This window comes from Cygnus olor, chromosome 7, assembly GCF_009769625.2.
Source record: "Cygnus olor isolate bCygOlo1 chromosome 7, bCygOlo1.pri.v2, whole genome shotgun sequence".
NCBI lineage: Eukaryota > Metazoa > Chordata > Aves > Anseriformes > Anatidae > Cygnus > Cygnus olor.
This window is the reverse complement of record NC_049175.1, coordinates 25201191-25216384: the sequence shown is the minus strand read 5'-3', so window position 1 is coordinate 25216384 and position 15194 is coordinate 25201191. Positions and strand designations below refer to the sequence as shown.

The 15194-nt window shown below is 49.0% G+C and overlaps 1 protein-coding gene across 3 annotated transcripts in view; it reads left to right on the top strand.

Annotated features, from left to right (window-relative positions):
- Window positions 1–15194, top strand: part of SH3PXD2A (SH3 and PX domains 2A) — a 252560-nt gene that overhangs the window by 148504 nt on the left and 88862 nt on the right. For all 3 annotated transcript variants that reach the window (XM_040564093.1, XM_040564090.1, XM_040564091.1), the window contains exon 6: window positions 5054–5082. In XM_040564093.1, coding sequence (XP_040420027.1) covers window positions 5054–5082 — 29 coding nt within the window. The remainder of the gene's footprint in view (window positions 1–5053; window positions 5083–15194) is intronic.

Here is a 15194-nt window from a genome sequence, read left to right as displayed (position 1 = left end):
AGTCTGAGTTTTAACCCTGCACTCTCCATCTAGCTCCTGTATGTTTTAAAAGTATTAAAGAGTTCAGTTCCTCCTCCAGCAGAGTGGGAGCTGACCACCTAATGCTAGTTCTTGGTCGTGTTTGATTTTGTGCTTTGTGAAGACAGTTAGGAGAATCTCAAAATGCAAGATTATTCTCAAGGCTCAGATTTCTGTATGCGTAAGGAGCAGTAGCAAGGTATTTTTGTATTGGTTTACTTTAAAAACACTGCCCCAGAGTCTGATAGCGATGTTAAGAAAAATAGATCCTGAGAAAGCCAGCAGTCTTCATTACTGACTGCAAACCATACGGGTGCTGGGAGGGAGAGCGTGGACTTTCTAGTTAAAACATTTCTGTGTTTTTAATCTGCCTGGCAAATCATTGGTGATTAAATGATAATCGGAGTTGTTTGTTTGAAATGTCATACATCTCCACCGCAGCCTCTCCACACCACTAAAGAGTTTTAGGAATTAAGGAGCATGGGAACATAAACGCCTCCAATGTATTTAAACGTGAATTAGCTAAAGCCAACAAATACAGAACAATTTCAATTTATGTATTAAAATACTCTGGAGGATACAGATTAACCTCCATTACTCAGAGTTTGTCACCGTCTCATCTCCTTTGGACAGCTAACTCTGGGAAATGGACAGAAAGAAGATTTATTTTTCCTTTAGCTTCTGTCTCGCCTGATGAAATGTCTGCTGTGCAGCTCCCCCAGCCACGCTCCTCCGTCAGCTCTGCCGGCTCCCCACGCTGTGCAGGCACTGTTTTCTCTCACGGCCAAAACTCACGCTTGTCTGAAATCTCTGTTCAAGGAATTGAAGCCAAGCCTTGCTTTACTGGCACACAGAGGCCTTGGGCTTCGAGGTGATGTGTCTGAGATAGGAGGAATCCCACCGAGTAAGTTTGCTTGGGTCTGCTGCCCCGTGGCGAAGGGGAGAAGCCTTTAAACAAGCCTTTGCATCCCGCCTGCAGCACAGATGATGTTTCCTGACCGAGCACATCGCCTCCAAGGGGCCGTGCAGGAGCAAAGCTGCAGCCTTGCAGCCCCGCCGTTGTAGCTCTGTTCCTCTGCGGACCTCCCTGGTCCTGCACGAGGCTTCTGCTGACTTGTCAAAGCCCCGTGGAGCGTGCAGGAGAAACCCCCCAGACCAAATACAAATCCACAGAATTAGAGAGATGGCTGAAAGATGGACCCAGCATTACAGACATGCCTGTTCACCTCCAGTCTTCTCCTCTGCTTGGAACACGTCAGTGGGCTTTTATAGAGCAAATACTGAGATACTCATTTGTTAAGCAACTTTCCAGTTGTCACCACTTTTTTGTAGGTCTCTCTCTGTATTTAGATAGATTAAAACACAAACATGCTTCAATGTTTATATCATTAACTCTCACTGAATACAGCGGCAAAGTTAGTCCCTAAAGAAAAGATGTGCCATAAAACTTTTCAAAAACATTATTAATATAACCGTCTAAATTAAAGTAGATTCCAAGTGACATATAAATTCAGTGACGTAATATAAGATTATTTGGTCTTTCACAAAATTCTTGACCAACTAACTGTGTGTAGCTTAATGGGATAACAAGGCAATGATATCTGAGGTAATACTCATGGTCTTCCTTCCGTGTTTGTTGATAGGAGTCAGAGAAGTGACATTATCCGGGTGTCATACTGGTGAGAAAGGAGACCCAGCCTCCGTCTCCTTTGCCATTAAACCAAGAAAAGTGTGTTCAGCCTTTGTGATGAACTTGGCACCAGCAATATTTTAATATCATTAGCAGCGAGAACTATTTCCCTTGCCAGTAACAAGGCTCAGTGTCAACTAAGGGTGGTGCCCCATGGGAAGACTTTAGAGAAAAATTGCTATATTATAATTAAAAAAAAAAAAAAGCTGGAAATATGCTATTTTTTTGGGAAAGACATTTGTTCAAGTATGGAGTGATCCTGGCTGATGGGGAAGGGACCTGCCAGTGCTATTCTTAGTTCCACCCGCTGGTTTCACTGCTTCTCTTGCAGATATAGCTGAAAGCGAAATTAGGATGGCCGTGTCTGTTCTCACATAGAAATGAAAGAAGTCAGAATGGAAATATGTGTGTGTATAGAGATAAAAAGATAAAAAGAGCCAGAGCTTAAGGGAAAGTGAGCTTCCATGTGTAGCTGCAGACATGACTACACCTTTCCTTGGAAGGGTTTTACTTCTGCAAGGGCAGGTTTCTTGTCTGGTTGAAGGGCTAGCAGCGTGCCAGGCGCAGTCCATGCTGCAGGAGATCAGAGTTTCTGCTTGGAAGTTGTTACAGTTAAGAGAAACCACTAAAGAATTTCCTTTATTGTGTTGGACATGATCTGATACTTTGGTTTCACAACAATGCTCCTCTGAAAGCAGTGAGGCTAAGAGGTATTCACCATCTAGGCCGTCACTTGTGAGAGAGGAAAGACATCAATGAATCACATCCCGAATAATAGGACATAACAAATAAATATGGGGTCAGGCAGGGCTCCTTGCTGCTGTTAGCACAAACCTTTCTACGTTAGGAGAAGAGAGGAGAACAGTAAGTATACAAGGAGTGCTTTACCCGGCCAGAGAAATTGTTTGCTATGCCATCCTTGCTTTCTATTTCAGCAGCGATATTTTTCTCATCTTTGCTGGGAGGAACAAGTTTTGGCTTTCAGAGTTTCATTAGGGAAATGGGGATTTTATTTCTAGGTCCATTTTAGTGCTTTGTCCTGATTTTATGAGGGAAATGTGGGTGTATGAAAAATGTATGAGACAGGGAGACAGGGGGTCCGTGTCCGAACTCCCAAATCAGAACATGATAAAACTAGAGCAGGAGCAAAGATAAGCGTGAAAAAGTTCTTCATGGAGAAATATCTCTTGTCCTCCCATGATCTGCATGGAGGAAGAGGAAAACAGTTTCAAAATTCTGCATTTTTTAATCTCTGCCTTCTTTAAATTGCATGGATGAGTCATTTATGATTCCTTTATAATTAAAAGAAAAAGCCTCATTTAAAAGCTTACTGCAGTCACTCACGCAGGCCCTGAAAAACAGCTCGAGACTGGGGACTGGTGCGGAAGGGCAGCGGGACGGAGGTCTGAGTTCCGAGCATTTTGGGGAATCTACGCTGGTGCAGAGCGAGGGCACAGGCAAGCCATCTTCTTCCACTGTGCTTTCCAAACCTGAGCACTGACCTTGGCCTGATCTGGTGGGCAAAGACATTCAGCACCATCCTTATCCATTTTTGCTTGCTCGCTAACCATAGCAATCCATCAATAGCCCCTCTCCAGTTCCAGGCTGTGCTGCTGGGATGCTCCAGGAGCTCGGCTGCAGACAGCCGGGACAGGCGGCAGGGACTGAAGTGATCACCAAGCCTGTGCACAATGGGGATATTAGGTCAAAGCAAACGGTGGGGGCGGGATCCCAGCAGCATTTCACCTCCTCACCATTTAGCACTGTCAAATGTGAGGCAGCTGAGGGCAGGATGAAGCACAGGCTTCCACGTGCTGGGGGCACTGGACTGACAGCAACCGCAGAGCTCCACGCTGGCGTGGGAGCAGAGCTGGGGCTGCTGGTTAGATTTTGGGGGTCGTGCCTTCCCCAGCTCATTCTGAGGGGTCTCTGTTTTGGGCACCATATAGTAAGCATTATATTTGAATATGATATCACTTCTGTAGAAGAAGCAGCCTATTCATCAGCAGTAGCATCTTCACAACAAATACAACAGCAGGCATGACTGCGGAAACAACCATTTAATTGAAATAGAAATGACACTGGAAAATTCAGAGAGGGTGCAAAAAATTCCCGGGTAGTTATTACTCACGGGAAGCAAATCCTAGACACGCAAGGCACGGGATGCGTGCAGAGTTTATTGAGTTGTAGCTCTGCCCTTAAGACGCATGTTGTTTCTTCAGATGATCCCCTGAGCTCTCTTGAAATTCAATACATGAATTAAATACACGGTTTGGGGTAGCTGGGGGCTCCTTTTTTCTCCGTCCCCTTGGAGCGCACAGCATGCTGCAAGGGACAGCCCCACTCCTGGCAGCCCAGGGCATTCAGAGGCTGCTGCCGCCCCTCCGGTGGGATTCCTGCAGCACAGCCTGCCCCTGCTGCGGGCTCCTCGGGCGATCTTCCCACCGTTATCGCTGCCGGGTGTGCGGTGTGTGACCGTGCTGCGGGCACCGTGCCTGACATTGATGCCATCGCTGCCTGCTCTGCCCCTGCCCTGGCTCCCGGCTGTGCAGACCCTTTCAGAGCCGGGGCTGAGAGGCTCCTGAGAGCGCCGGGAGGAATCACAGCCATAGCAAAGTGTTTCTGTCCTTGCTTCTGCTTATCTGAATCAGTTCTCACGGCTCTGTTCTGTAATTTCTTCCCACTTCTGTAGCAGCTTTTTGAGCTTTCAGCTGTTCTGTCAAAAGCAAAGGTGCCGACACCCTTGAAATCCCCATAGAAAAGTAAGGGGTCGTTCCCCATCCTGGAAAAAAGAAGGAGGGACAAAGTTTGGGGTGTTTTTTTTTCCTCACAGAAGACAAGTGCGTGTCAGAGATAGCTAGGAGGGGTCTGGAGGTTATGCACAAATTAAGCAGCCTCTGAAAGGAGGGGACTGCGAGCAACGCCAGATAAGCCCGTAGCAGCCGCACCCCTGCAGCAAGCAGTTAACGTTCCCTTTCCTCTCCAGGGGAACATCAGGGGTTAATTCAGTAGCCATGCGTTTAGTAGCTCGATTTAAAGGGGAAAAAATGACACCCTTCTCCCCTGCCTTGCTGCTCGTGGATGGTTTGCTCTGTCTAGTTGATCACATGCTCCCCGAGCCCCTGGTGCTGCAGAAGCCCCAGCTGCTGCTGCTGATGAGCCGGTGCTGCTCAGGATCAGTCCCAGCCCTTGCCTGTCAATGCCTTGCAGCCCTGACCTCCTCTTTAAAGGAGGGAGTGGGCAGGATGAGCCCTTGAGCATATGGGTGGAAATTTGGGACGCGCCCCTTCTCTCACCACCGTTTCCAGCTCTAACCATGTCTATTTGTTGTTGTCTTTTTTTCAGGGACTATGGATCTTCAAAGAGAAAATCAGGTAAGGTACCAGGCTTTTTATGTGCTGCATGATTACGGAGAGGACTTTTTTTTTTTTCCTTTCTCCTTCTCCTTTTTAAACCTTCCCTTTAGCTTGTGCTGCATGAAATTGTGTAGCAGTTTAACTTTGGATTGCTGAAGCCTGCTACAGACAGGCATCAGATTATTTCTTCCTTGCTAGAAAGGAGAAGAAACCCACCTTATACAGTATTGCAATTGAAATGACTGCTTTCCTCTAACTGTATTTATACAGCTCTTTCTCTAATCCAAGAGGGTAATTGTGTTCAATTTCTTTCTTTAATTTTTTTTTTTCCTTAAGTATTTCTTTACCTGAGCGCAGTCAAAATGCAGCCTGAGAGTTGGGGATCTTTTTCGTGGGGGTGGAAGAGGGAGGAAATGCTTTTCTGTTCTGATCTGAATTTTATTTTTGCCTTTCTGAAAGGATGTGGTAAGGGTTCTGATGCAAAATGTTCTCTGTGCCTGTGTCAGGGTTTGGGCTGAATCAATGGCTCAAGCTCAGTATTTTGTCTTCGACTCCTGGATTCAAAGGTCCTATAAAACCCTGATCTGAAACTACGTAAAACCAAATTTTCTCCTCCCCTCGTAATTCTCAGTGACTTTTACAGATGTGCTTTCAATAGGGAATAGGGACATATAATTATGGGCCTTTGCATTTGGCTGCTCTGAGCTGGACGTGGTCGGCTTTTCCCCTCCCTTCTCCTAAGCAGCGCTGCGCACCTGCAACTCTCATTGACTTTGTTTGGAGTCCTGGGTGCTCCAAATCGCAATCAGGGCATCCAAAGGGGCCTTTCGGGCCATTAGCAACTCCTGGAAAACTTGGGCCTGTGTGGACAGGAGGGGAGGGTTTTATTTTTGTTTTTTTTTTCCCCTCTTTAAGATGATGATGAAGAAACACTGCAATGGCTGAGTCTCTGGGCAAGATGAATGTGAAGTACTGATCTCAATGAATGTCACTACCTAGATTGATTTGCTAATTATGAGAGCTTTCATGCTGCAGCCCTGTAATAAGCTAAGTGATACAGTAATGCAGAGCTGTTCCCTGACCCTGCCATCCTGTGCATTAAATGGCTGCTGCCTTTGCAGGCCAATGCTTGTGGTGCTCTTCCCCTGAATTCCTTTAGCAGTTACTGCAAATGCAGGTGGGAGTAGTAACAAAGGGGCAATGTGGCACGAGGTGCTGGCCTGACACTAGAAACTGGAGGAGATTTAATCTTCCTAACATCCTACAAAGCTTCTATCTGTGTTGCAATTAAAACAGGTCCTTTTACAGAGATGCAGTTGCACTTCTAGCATGTAATATTAGGTGGACTTTGTACCGCTTGTGCGAAATGGGCAGTGAATTAAATGGGCAGCAGCGCTCTACAGAAGGGCAGGCTGCAGAGCTGCAAGAGCTCCTGGCTCACTGTGCCCTATCCAGAGCACTGAGGGCTTTGGGGCCCTGTAAAATGTACTGAAAAATGTTGCTGAAGTCCCTGGGGCAACCTGATTTAGCCATGACCTAGAACAGCCCTAGAAAACCAGGAGAGCTCTGGGGCCAGTGCACCAGTTGTCATACACAGGAGCTACAACATTGCTTTTGCAAAGGGATGTGAGAAATTGCTCTGGGAGCATGAGGAAAATGTTCCTGCTCCATTCCAGCAGCTCTGGAGAGAAGCTGGAACTGACCTACCATGACACTGAGGGAATAAGGATCAAGTTGAGCCTGTGGAGCTGAGACACCGACTGTGCCTGGTGCTCTCCACTGGCCTCCTGCCCTGAGGCATCCCCAGTGGCACGCTCATCCATCCAGGAGGCCAGAGCTCGGGCTGGGCTCCCCCTCCTTGCCTTTCCCACCTCTATGTGCTGCTGGGGCTCCTTTTGGGACAATTTCTTCTCTGCTTCTTGGTGGCTGACTGCTTGCACTGCTTGGAAGCAGTGGGGTTTTAGGGATGCTCTTTCTCCACTTAGGCTGTACTGACAGGAATGCGAAGCAGCTCTCTGACCAAAGGGAGTTAGATAAAGGGACTCTGTTCTCAGCCATCTTCTCGCCTGAATTTAGGGTGGCGGGGGAATGCTTGGTTCTGCTTGGAGCTGGATGTTGTGGGAGTACGTGCACAACGAGCCAAGGAACATGCCAAGGGAGTTGGTGGTTACAGCCTCTAACAAAGAGCAGCTTTATGGCACTTGATCTAGCGAGGGGGTAAATAAGCGCAGCTTCCCAGCCTGCATTGTAAAGAGCCTTTTAAGATAACAAATAACTTTGAAATGCAGCTTCCTCTGTAGGTGCAAGCATGACTCCATCTTTAAATGGGACAAATCAGCACTTTTAAGTGCAAATGCCTCCCAACAAATCGGACCTGAGAACACGCCTTTTGCCTTGACCAAGGACGGGCTGGGAGGAGACTCCTGCACGTGAGCACAGCTATCCCCTGCTGTCGAGCAGGAATCTCGCAGCTGCTGCATCTCCTGCATGGCAGGCAGGGCACGAGCGTGGCTGATGGCAGAAACATTTGGGGAATGCCTCCGACAGCCAGCGTCACCTCTGTGCTGACCTCTGCCTTGCCAGCGAGTGCATTTCTAGCTGGTCTCGTGCTCAGCCCTTAAAGCAGGGGGAAATTGGAGAAGTTCAGAGTTGAGTAGGAGTTATGGAAACATTTGTCACTGCAGCTGATAGTGGTTGTAAACATTTGGAGACCTTCTGAACCACACACAGCAGCGTGGCCCTAGCTTAGCTAAACAGAAGGGTCTTGCACTGATCTGGGGCATCTCTGCGTGCCAGCCCTGAGCCAGGCTTCCTCTTCTGCAAAGAGCTCTATAAACATGCAGCCTTTCGCCGGGCTATGATCTAATTATAAATGCTTTAACCTGCAGCCAGCTCAGAGCTGGAGCTATGCTGAAGCAGCTGAGGCTCTGCGTAGGCATGGGCATTTGCTGTGGCCTAAAGTGCCGCGTGTGCTGTTACCTTGGATTTCTGGGGCTTTGCTTGACGTGCTGCAGAGCTGCTTTGGAAAGCTGCCTTCGTATTTCCAGTCAATTGAATTGTTGCTCTACAACCATCTGTCAGGGTCAACGAGGCCTCAGTACAACTGTGAGGAGCGGTTATGGTGGGCGTATTCTGCGTGCTTGCAACAAGTGCTCTCGTCCAGGTCTCTCTGCAGACCCTCTGTACAAAAAGGGAAGGAATTACCCTTCAGACTTTGATTTGTCAGTCACCTTAACCAAGGGAGCAGCAGCTTATTTGTCACTCCAAATAGGTGTTAGTTCTGTGCAGGCGTCCACTATGACTTTTTCTCCTCAAATCCAAGTAAGAGCAGAATTACTTGGAGTCTGGTAATGGATATTTGCATGGTACATTACAAACCACAAATTAGGCTAATCCACTCTCCAAACCCTACCAGCTACCATCTGTGCATGGTGAACTAATTAACCCTTGAGACATCTGCTAATCCTGATGTGGCTCTTAAAAAGCAGTTGGAGGATGTTTCTCCCCCAAAGATATCCCCCCACATACGTGCTATGCTGTTGCTGGCTAGAACAAGTCTCAAACTCCCAGACTATGATGATTCTTCCCTTGCTGAGAATCTTTCTTTGCTTGCTTTGTGCCAAAGTTATCGTCAGATCCTTGCTCGTGATGCTGGAGCAGGCGTCTGAGACATGGTATTTGGTGGCAACAGGGAGGTGACATGGGCTCCATGGCTTTTCCATACTGAGTCTTCATGCTCCTTGATTACTGAGAGTTCCCCTTTCTAGCAATGGGGCTAGATGGCAGAAGATGCTGTTTCACCTTCGCTCTCAAAGCTAAGGAATCAGTTTCTGCCACCTGCCCCGCAGGCAGCCAAGCTCTTGTGCACGCTCCTTCGGTGCCTGCTAGCAAAAGCACTGCTGGACCCCCCCCCCTCCTGGAATCATAACAAAAACCCCACTGCTTGCTTGCTCTCGCTGCCCTGCCTGCTGCTGGGGCGCAGCTGGTTTTGGGCCGCTGCTTAGCGGCTTTCTCCTGCCCCTTGTTGCTGTGCGGTAGGATGTCCCCCTCTGAGGGGAAATAAACCTGAGGTTTATGGCTCCGCCAGCACCGCAGTGTCTCCCTTCTCTAATTGATCAGATCCTGCCTGCATCAAGCTGGCTGGGCTCTGGTGGAGGCTGCCAGCTGAAGGCTGTTTAAATAGCCCCTGGAATTGAGCACTTAGAGAATTAGCTTAGCAGCTCGGTCCAAGCCAGTGGTGCTTTGGTGAGGACGTTGACGAGGCTTGGCTTCCTCAGCACAGAGAAGCATCCACCAGCTCGGTTCCCACGTCCAGGGTTTGGACTCGCAGAGTGCTGCAGCACCCAGATGACAATCTCTGGTTCCTTTCCATCCTGCAGCCTAAAATGAGGAAGGATGTTTCTGCTGGCTGAGTAAATAAAAACTTCAGAGTCCGTTTGAAGCCACTTCTCAAATTCTGTCTTTATAGATGTCTCTGTAATACTCTTATCCCTCAATGGGGAAATTAAGTGGAGTAGGGAGAGTTATGGCAATTCTGGAATGAGGGCCTCCGAGTGAAGGACAGGCAGGGTGCTTTGCATGTGTTGTGCTACCTTTAGGGAGATACCTTAATTGCTGTTTGAGTTATCAGGGATAGGTTTTTCCCCTCCCTTCATAATTATGAAGGGGAATGGCTTAACTCTTGGTTCTTTTCTGGGTTTATTGCGGAGCTATGCTCATTGTTTCAGAGCTTAATCTCTTTGGTCCTGTCACACCATGCGTCTAGCCTGCGCTTACAGCTCCATGGCTTGTCTTGCAAGTTTCTTTTTATTTTCATAAATGAGCTTTATTTTCTTAACTTCAGTTTGAACTGCCTCCTTTGAGGTAATATGGAGAAAATGAGTGGTGTGTGCTAGCCCTTCTGTGCTTAATCATTCAACGGGGTCACGGATGTGTGAGCCATTAGCTGGACCTGCATGGCTGGGGCTGTTTCTACCTGTCCCAGGATCTAGGATTTGACCCCAGGGATAAAGTCTTGCTGGCACGACTGTGAACATGGAGTCCCCTGCTAGCTCATAGCTCTCTGGCAGGCGTTTAGCTGTGCATGGGTATGGGGAGAGGAGAGGATGCAGAGTTTCCAGCCTTGGCAGGTATTTTATGATACTTATGAGAGATCTGTAGTGGAGGGAGAGGGGAAGGTACCTCCAAGAGAAGCACAGCCGTGCCTTTCCTTTGTCTTAAGGCTGTTGTAGTACTGATAGGATTCCACCTGGAGCGATGCCCTTCTGGTATCAGAAGAGCTGTGAACACAACTCTTGGTGTGCTGTGGGCATGCTTTAACTCATTCAGCTGGCTGTTAAATGTCTCAGCTTCCACCTGCCCTTCCTTTCCCTCTGCATCCGACAAGAGGAAGCCTGAACCTTTTAAATGGGCCTTCAAAGGGGCCAAACCTGAGAGCAAGCTTATGAAAATGTTGGAAAAATCCAATTAACTGACGTGGTGAATCCCACTGCGAGGCTGTGCATCTTCTTCTGTCAGGCTGGTAACTGCAGCAGGTGTCTTGGGGCTACCTGTGTTGAGTGCATGAGTAACGAAGCAGGCAGCTGGTAATCGCTTAATGAACCTGAGCTGAGGTGAGAGCAGTAACAAAGCTAAAATGTGGTTTTCAACCCAAATGTTAGCTTGAGTCATTCTGCTCTCATTGTTCATTTCTCTCTGAATTCTGTCTCCCTGTGCTCCATCTGAAAGGAGAACTTTGGCCAAGAAGGTTTGTTTTTGTTTTTTAAGGCAGTGAATGGGGATCTAAGTTTGTCCAAGCCCATGGCAAGGCCCCAGGAACATCTTAAACCACATAGCTTGGGCTTGGTGTCTTAGTCCTTGCAAGAACTCTGTGGTGCGACATGATTCCTGCAAACTGAGGCACGTGCTCTTGTTTGTGCCCTGATGAATCACATGTGCGTGCCGTGTTCCTCGTGTTGTTGTCTGCAATTAGTGCAGGAGCAGTGACGGGGGCTGCCTTGCTGGTGTCCTTGGGCCAGGTGCTGAGGCTGGCTGGCCCGGGGCGTTTGCCAGCCGCTGCTCCACAGCTTCGCAAACGTGTGCTGACAGGAGTGCTCCTGATCAGAAATCAGGATCTCTTCTCCCACTTACAATTAACCTTCCTGGCTCCATGTACTAATTACCACATGGAATTTAAACACAAGAGCAGATTCTGGCAGAACATCTTGATTCTCACAGTGTTTTTTTTCCTTTTTTTTAAACAGGAGGATAAAGGGATTTAGTAACAAAAAAAAAAAAAAAGAGTAAGCAGAAGCGTAGCAACCAAGGCCCAAACAAAATTTAACATGTGGTTACTGGGGGTGCACATCCTGGGCCTGGGTCTGGAGGGAGCCAGTAGTTCTTGACCCTGATGTGCATCCTCGGTTCAGTTCCTGATGGCAGAGCTCCCTCTCCTCTTGATGGAGAATTAATCCCTCTACTAGTGAATTTGCTCAGCTCTAACTGCTGTTTAGTTTACTGGCTCTTGCCTGATGTAATAATTCCCCAAGCAGCTCATTTTATTTCCTGATTTATTTTAATCAAGTCTGTGAGTTACCATGTAGCTGAAGCAACATCCACTCTGCCAAAGCAGGGCTGTTGCTCCGTGCTCAGCTGCACCGGCACCGAGAGGGGTCTGAGGAAGAGCTCTGGCTATGCCAGGCCGTCTTCATCCTCTTCATCCCCTTGCAGCATCTGCAGGTGTGTGTGACACCATTCTGCATCTCTGGTCCTGATGTAAATCTGTCCAGTCCACCCTCCAAGCCCAGCCTGTGGGATTCTGGCAGGAGGAAGCCGATCTCGCCATTCTCCTTGCACACCACATTTTTAATGTGGCTGTTTAAACTGAGACGCTTTGGACTTCTGCCTGAGGCTACTGAAGAGAAGAGCAGATAGAAGAGTTTATTCTTTCCGCACTGCTTCGCTTCCCTGCTGACGAGATGTGTAGCCTGCTGGATGTATGGGCTCGCTGGCCTCTTCTGGGTGGCCCATATGCTGGGGGGAGGAAGACGGGACAGGAGAAGAACAGTTGTTTGTGCGTTGTGTGGGCTTTCTGCTTTGCCGCCTGGCTTTTAAGCTGAAGTGTGGGGACAGGGTGCGGGATTAGGGAAAGGAATGTGTTTGTGCTCCCTGCGCTTCCCAGCTCGGAGCTAACGCTGCGCAGAGCCCCGCGTCGGGGGGAGAGGGCCGGGTGGGCAGGGAAGGGCTGCAAGAATGAGGTGTGGCTTGAGCACGGCGATGGAAAGCAGGACAGCGTGCACCCTGGCAAACGCCTCAGTGCTTTTGTATCTTAAGGAGTGTGATGGCTCTTCTTGCTGTTCTGCTGATTTTTGGGAGTCCTCTGTTCTCCATCTGCTCCTGCTCTGCCTTCCTGCTCTGCCTGTCAAGTGGCAGATGGTGCTAACACTGCTTGCGTGGGTTTTTCCTCTCCTGCACACAGAGAGCTGTGGTATCAGGTTTTTGTTTTGGCGTGTTAGATAAGGCAGGTGAGAAATGCACTTAGGGGCTGGAGTGGACGGTGATGGTCCTCAGAGCTCTGCAAGAATCTGTGCGTGGCACCGGTGGGGTCTGGCTGCCTGGGAGGAGCAGAGCTTTCACCTGGGGGTTTTGGACAGGTCTCAGGCTGCTGAGCACCTGAAACTTGAATCTCTCTTGAGAAGGAAACCTGGATGGCAGGGTGTGTGGCCTTAGGCTATTGAGAGCACTCAGCCCTCAAATAGTGTTCCCTAAGGGCCTGAAGCTCAACGCATGATTCTTCACCATCACATTTGGGTTAGCCTGTGTCCGGCCATGTGACAGACAAAACCCTCACCAGTCTGACCTGGCTGGAGTGGCTCCTCTAATCAGAGATGGCTGATAACATTACTTCTAGGCGCTCAGCGGGAGTTATCACGTAAGCATCAATGGGCCAGCTCAGCCTGCTGCTGGTTAAACCAGGCTGCCTGGACATGCTGCTGCTGCACTACGCTCCCTGAGCTTGGCAGTGGGACCTCTTGCAGTGGGGATTTGATTCTGGATCTTTTTTTTTTTCTTGTTGAGTGTTTGAGCCATGCACGACTCCTAGCATTCCTACGTACCTGTGACTTTCCAAGTGCAATGGCTGGGGGCTCTCTGCCCTCCTCCTTGGCAGTGTCAAGGGCTCTTTTTTTTTTTTATCCCCCTCAGATGAGTGGTGCTCTCAGTTTGTACAGCTGTAGGTGTGGACTGGTGTTCAGATATTCTAGGCACTTTCCAGCAAATCTGGGAACTTCTGCAAAGCTGTATGTGCAGGGACCATAGCAATCATGTGGGAAGCAGTCCTCCTCTGCCATGTGGAAAGAGTTAACGTGAACGATGGCTGCCAGAACAAGACCTAAACAGCCCTGTGTACTTCTAGGCTTGCAAATGGGATTAGGACGGGCTTTTGCAGAAGTAAACAGAGTAGAAAATCGGGACTCTGTTTCTTTCCAAGCTGTTTCTCCTGTAAAGGACAAAGCTGTATGAAGCCGCTGGCATGCAGCGGGTAAGCGGGGAGCTGTGCTGTGTGTCTTGCATGCTGTCCTCTCGCACTGCAGCTCCGTCCCGACTCGGGCAAGGGCTTCTCAGCTGTGGGTTTCTCCCCGGCAGGAGTGAGTTATCCAGATGATGGATTTCTGAGTCACGTGAAAGCCAGATGCGAACATTTTCCAAGAAGCGTGTGTGGGTCCGGTGTACTCCAGGCAGCCCTGCTTACGTGGCAAGTGGAAGTGGGCTGAGATTGGTGTGCAGCGTGGTGCCAGGAAGGTGAGGAGCCCTGGCAGCTCCGGGGCGGCCGCTCCTGCCTGGGAGGGGATGGAGCTGCCCGGGCTCAGCCCCTCTGCTCCCACCCTGCACACACACTGCCCCTCCAAGCCCTGCACAGGCTGCTTGTCAGGAGGCTGAACCCAGTGAATAGGACTAAAATTAAAGGTTTTATTTAATGCCTGCTGTCAAATCCTCTTACTCCTGTGTTTTAGCTGGATTCGCATATTGGAAAACGCTGAGGATTATCAACTAGTCAAATATTTGCCAAGATGTAGCTCTTTAAGGTACTGCCTGTCGAGCAGATGGCGTGTGGAGTGGAGGTGATGTTCTGCTTTAGGTGTGTGGGAGAGGAGACATCTCTGCAAAGATGAAAGACTTTAAAACACACACAGTCTCTGTTTGGGGAAAAAAAAAAAACAGGCTTGAACAAATCTCTGTATTCCTTTGAAGGCCATCCTAAAGCACTTGCTTTAAACATGCCACGCCAATGTCCCACAGACCTAAGAACAAGGGAAGCTTATTTAGGCAGCTGTGGGGAGGGCCGGGGTGGTTAGCGGGCCCACCCTGGGTCAGGCACTGGGCACAAATGTTGGTTTTGTTTTGGGTCCCTCTGGGGCCTGGGGGGAGAGACATCAATGGCACAGTTAAACAGGATGCCTTGGGCAGTAGGGATTGAAGCAATCGACCAAAACACTCACAGCCTTTCTGTGCCATCCTCCTGTTTCTCCTGCTCTCTGTTGTTTTCTGCCTAATTGAATGAGTTAATTGTGTGAGCCAGGGATGTGTGAAAATGGTTCTCATTCAGGCTGAGGCTCATCTGCTTTTTTTTTCTTTGCAATTTGCTCTACACCCTTGTTGTAGAGCTACAGGTGGACTCTGATACAGAATAACTGCTAGAAGCAGGTACTTATGTTCCTCAGGTTAGTAACACCCAGTATTTTGCCCCCCTCCCCGGTCTAGCTCTATCGTATCTCCTTACCTTCTCATTTAACCAGTCAAGCCCCAGCTGGAGGTGAAGAGGCTGGAAGAGAAAAATCCGACAGCCAGCTGATGGGGGATGGTCAGTGGCTGTGGGGGATCAAGGCTTCGGAGGTGGCTCACAGGTGTATGGGGAAAACACCGAGCATGGTGCTCTGACTGTGGATGGGAGCAGGAACATGCCCCACAGTTTTGGGGATCTTCACTGAGCTTCCTGCTCATGGGGTGGGGATGGCCAGCCTTGCCTTGCAGGAAGGAGGAGATTGTCTCTCCTTGAGAGGAGAGAAAGGAAGTGATGAGTTGAGGCTTACCTGTTCTGGGCAGTCCAGTGTCCTACCTGAGCACCCAGGGCAATAACTGGCACTTCATTAATA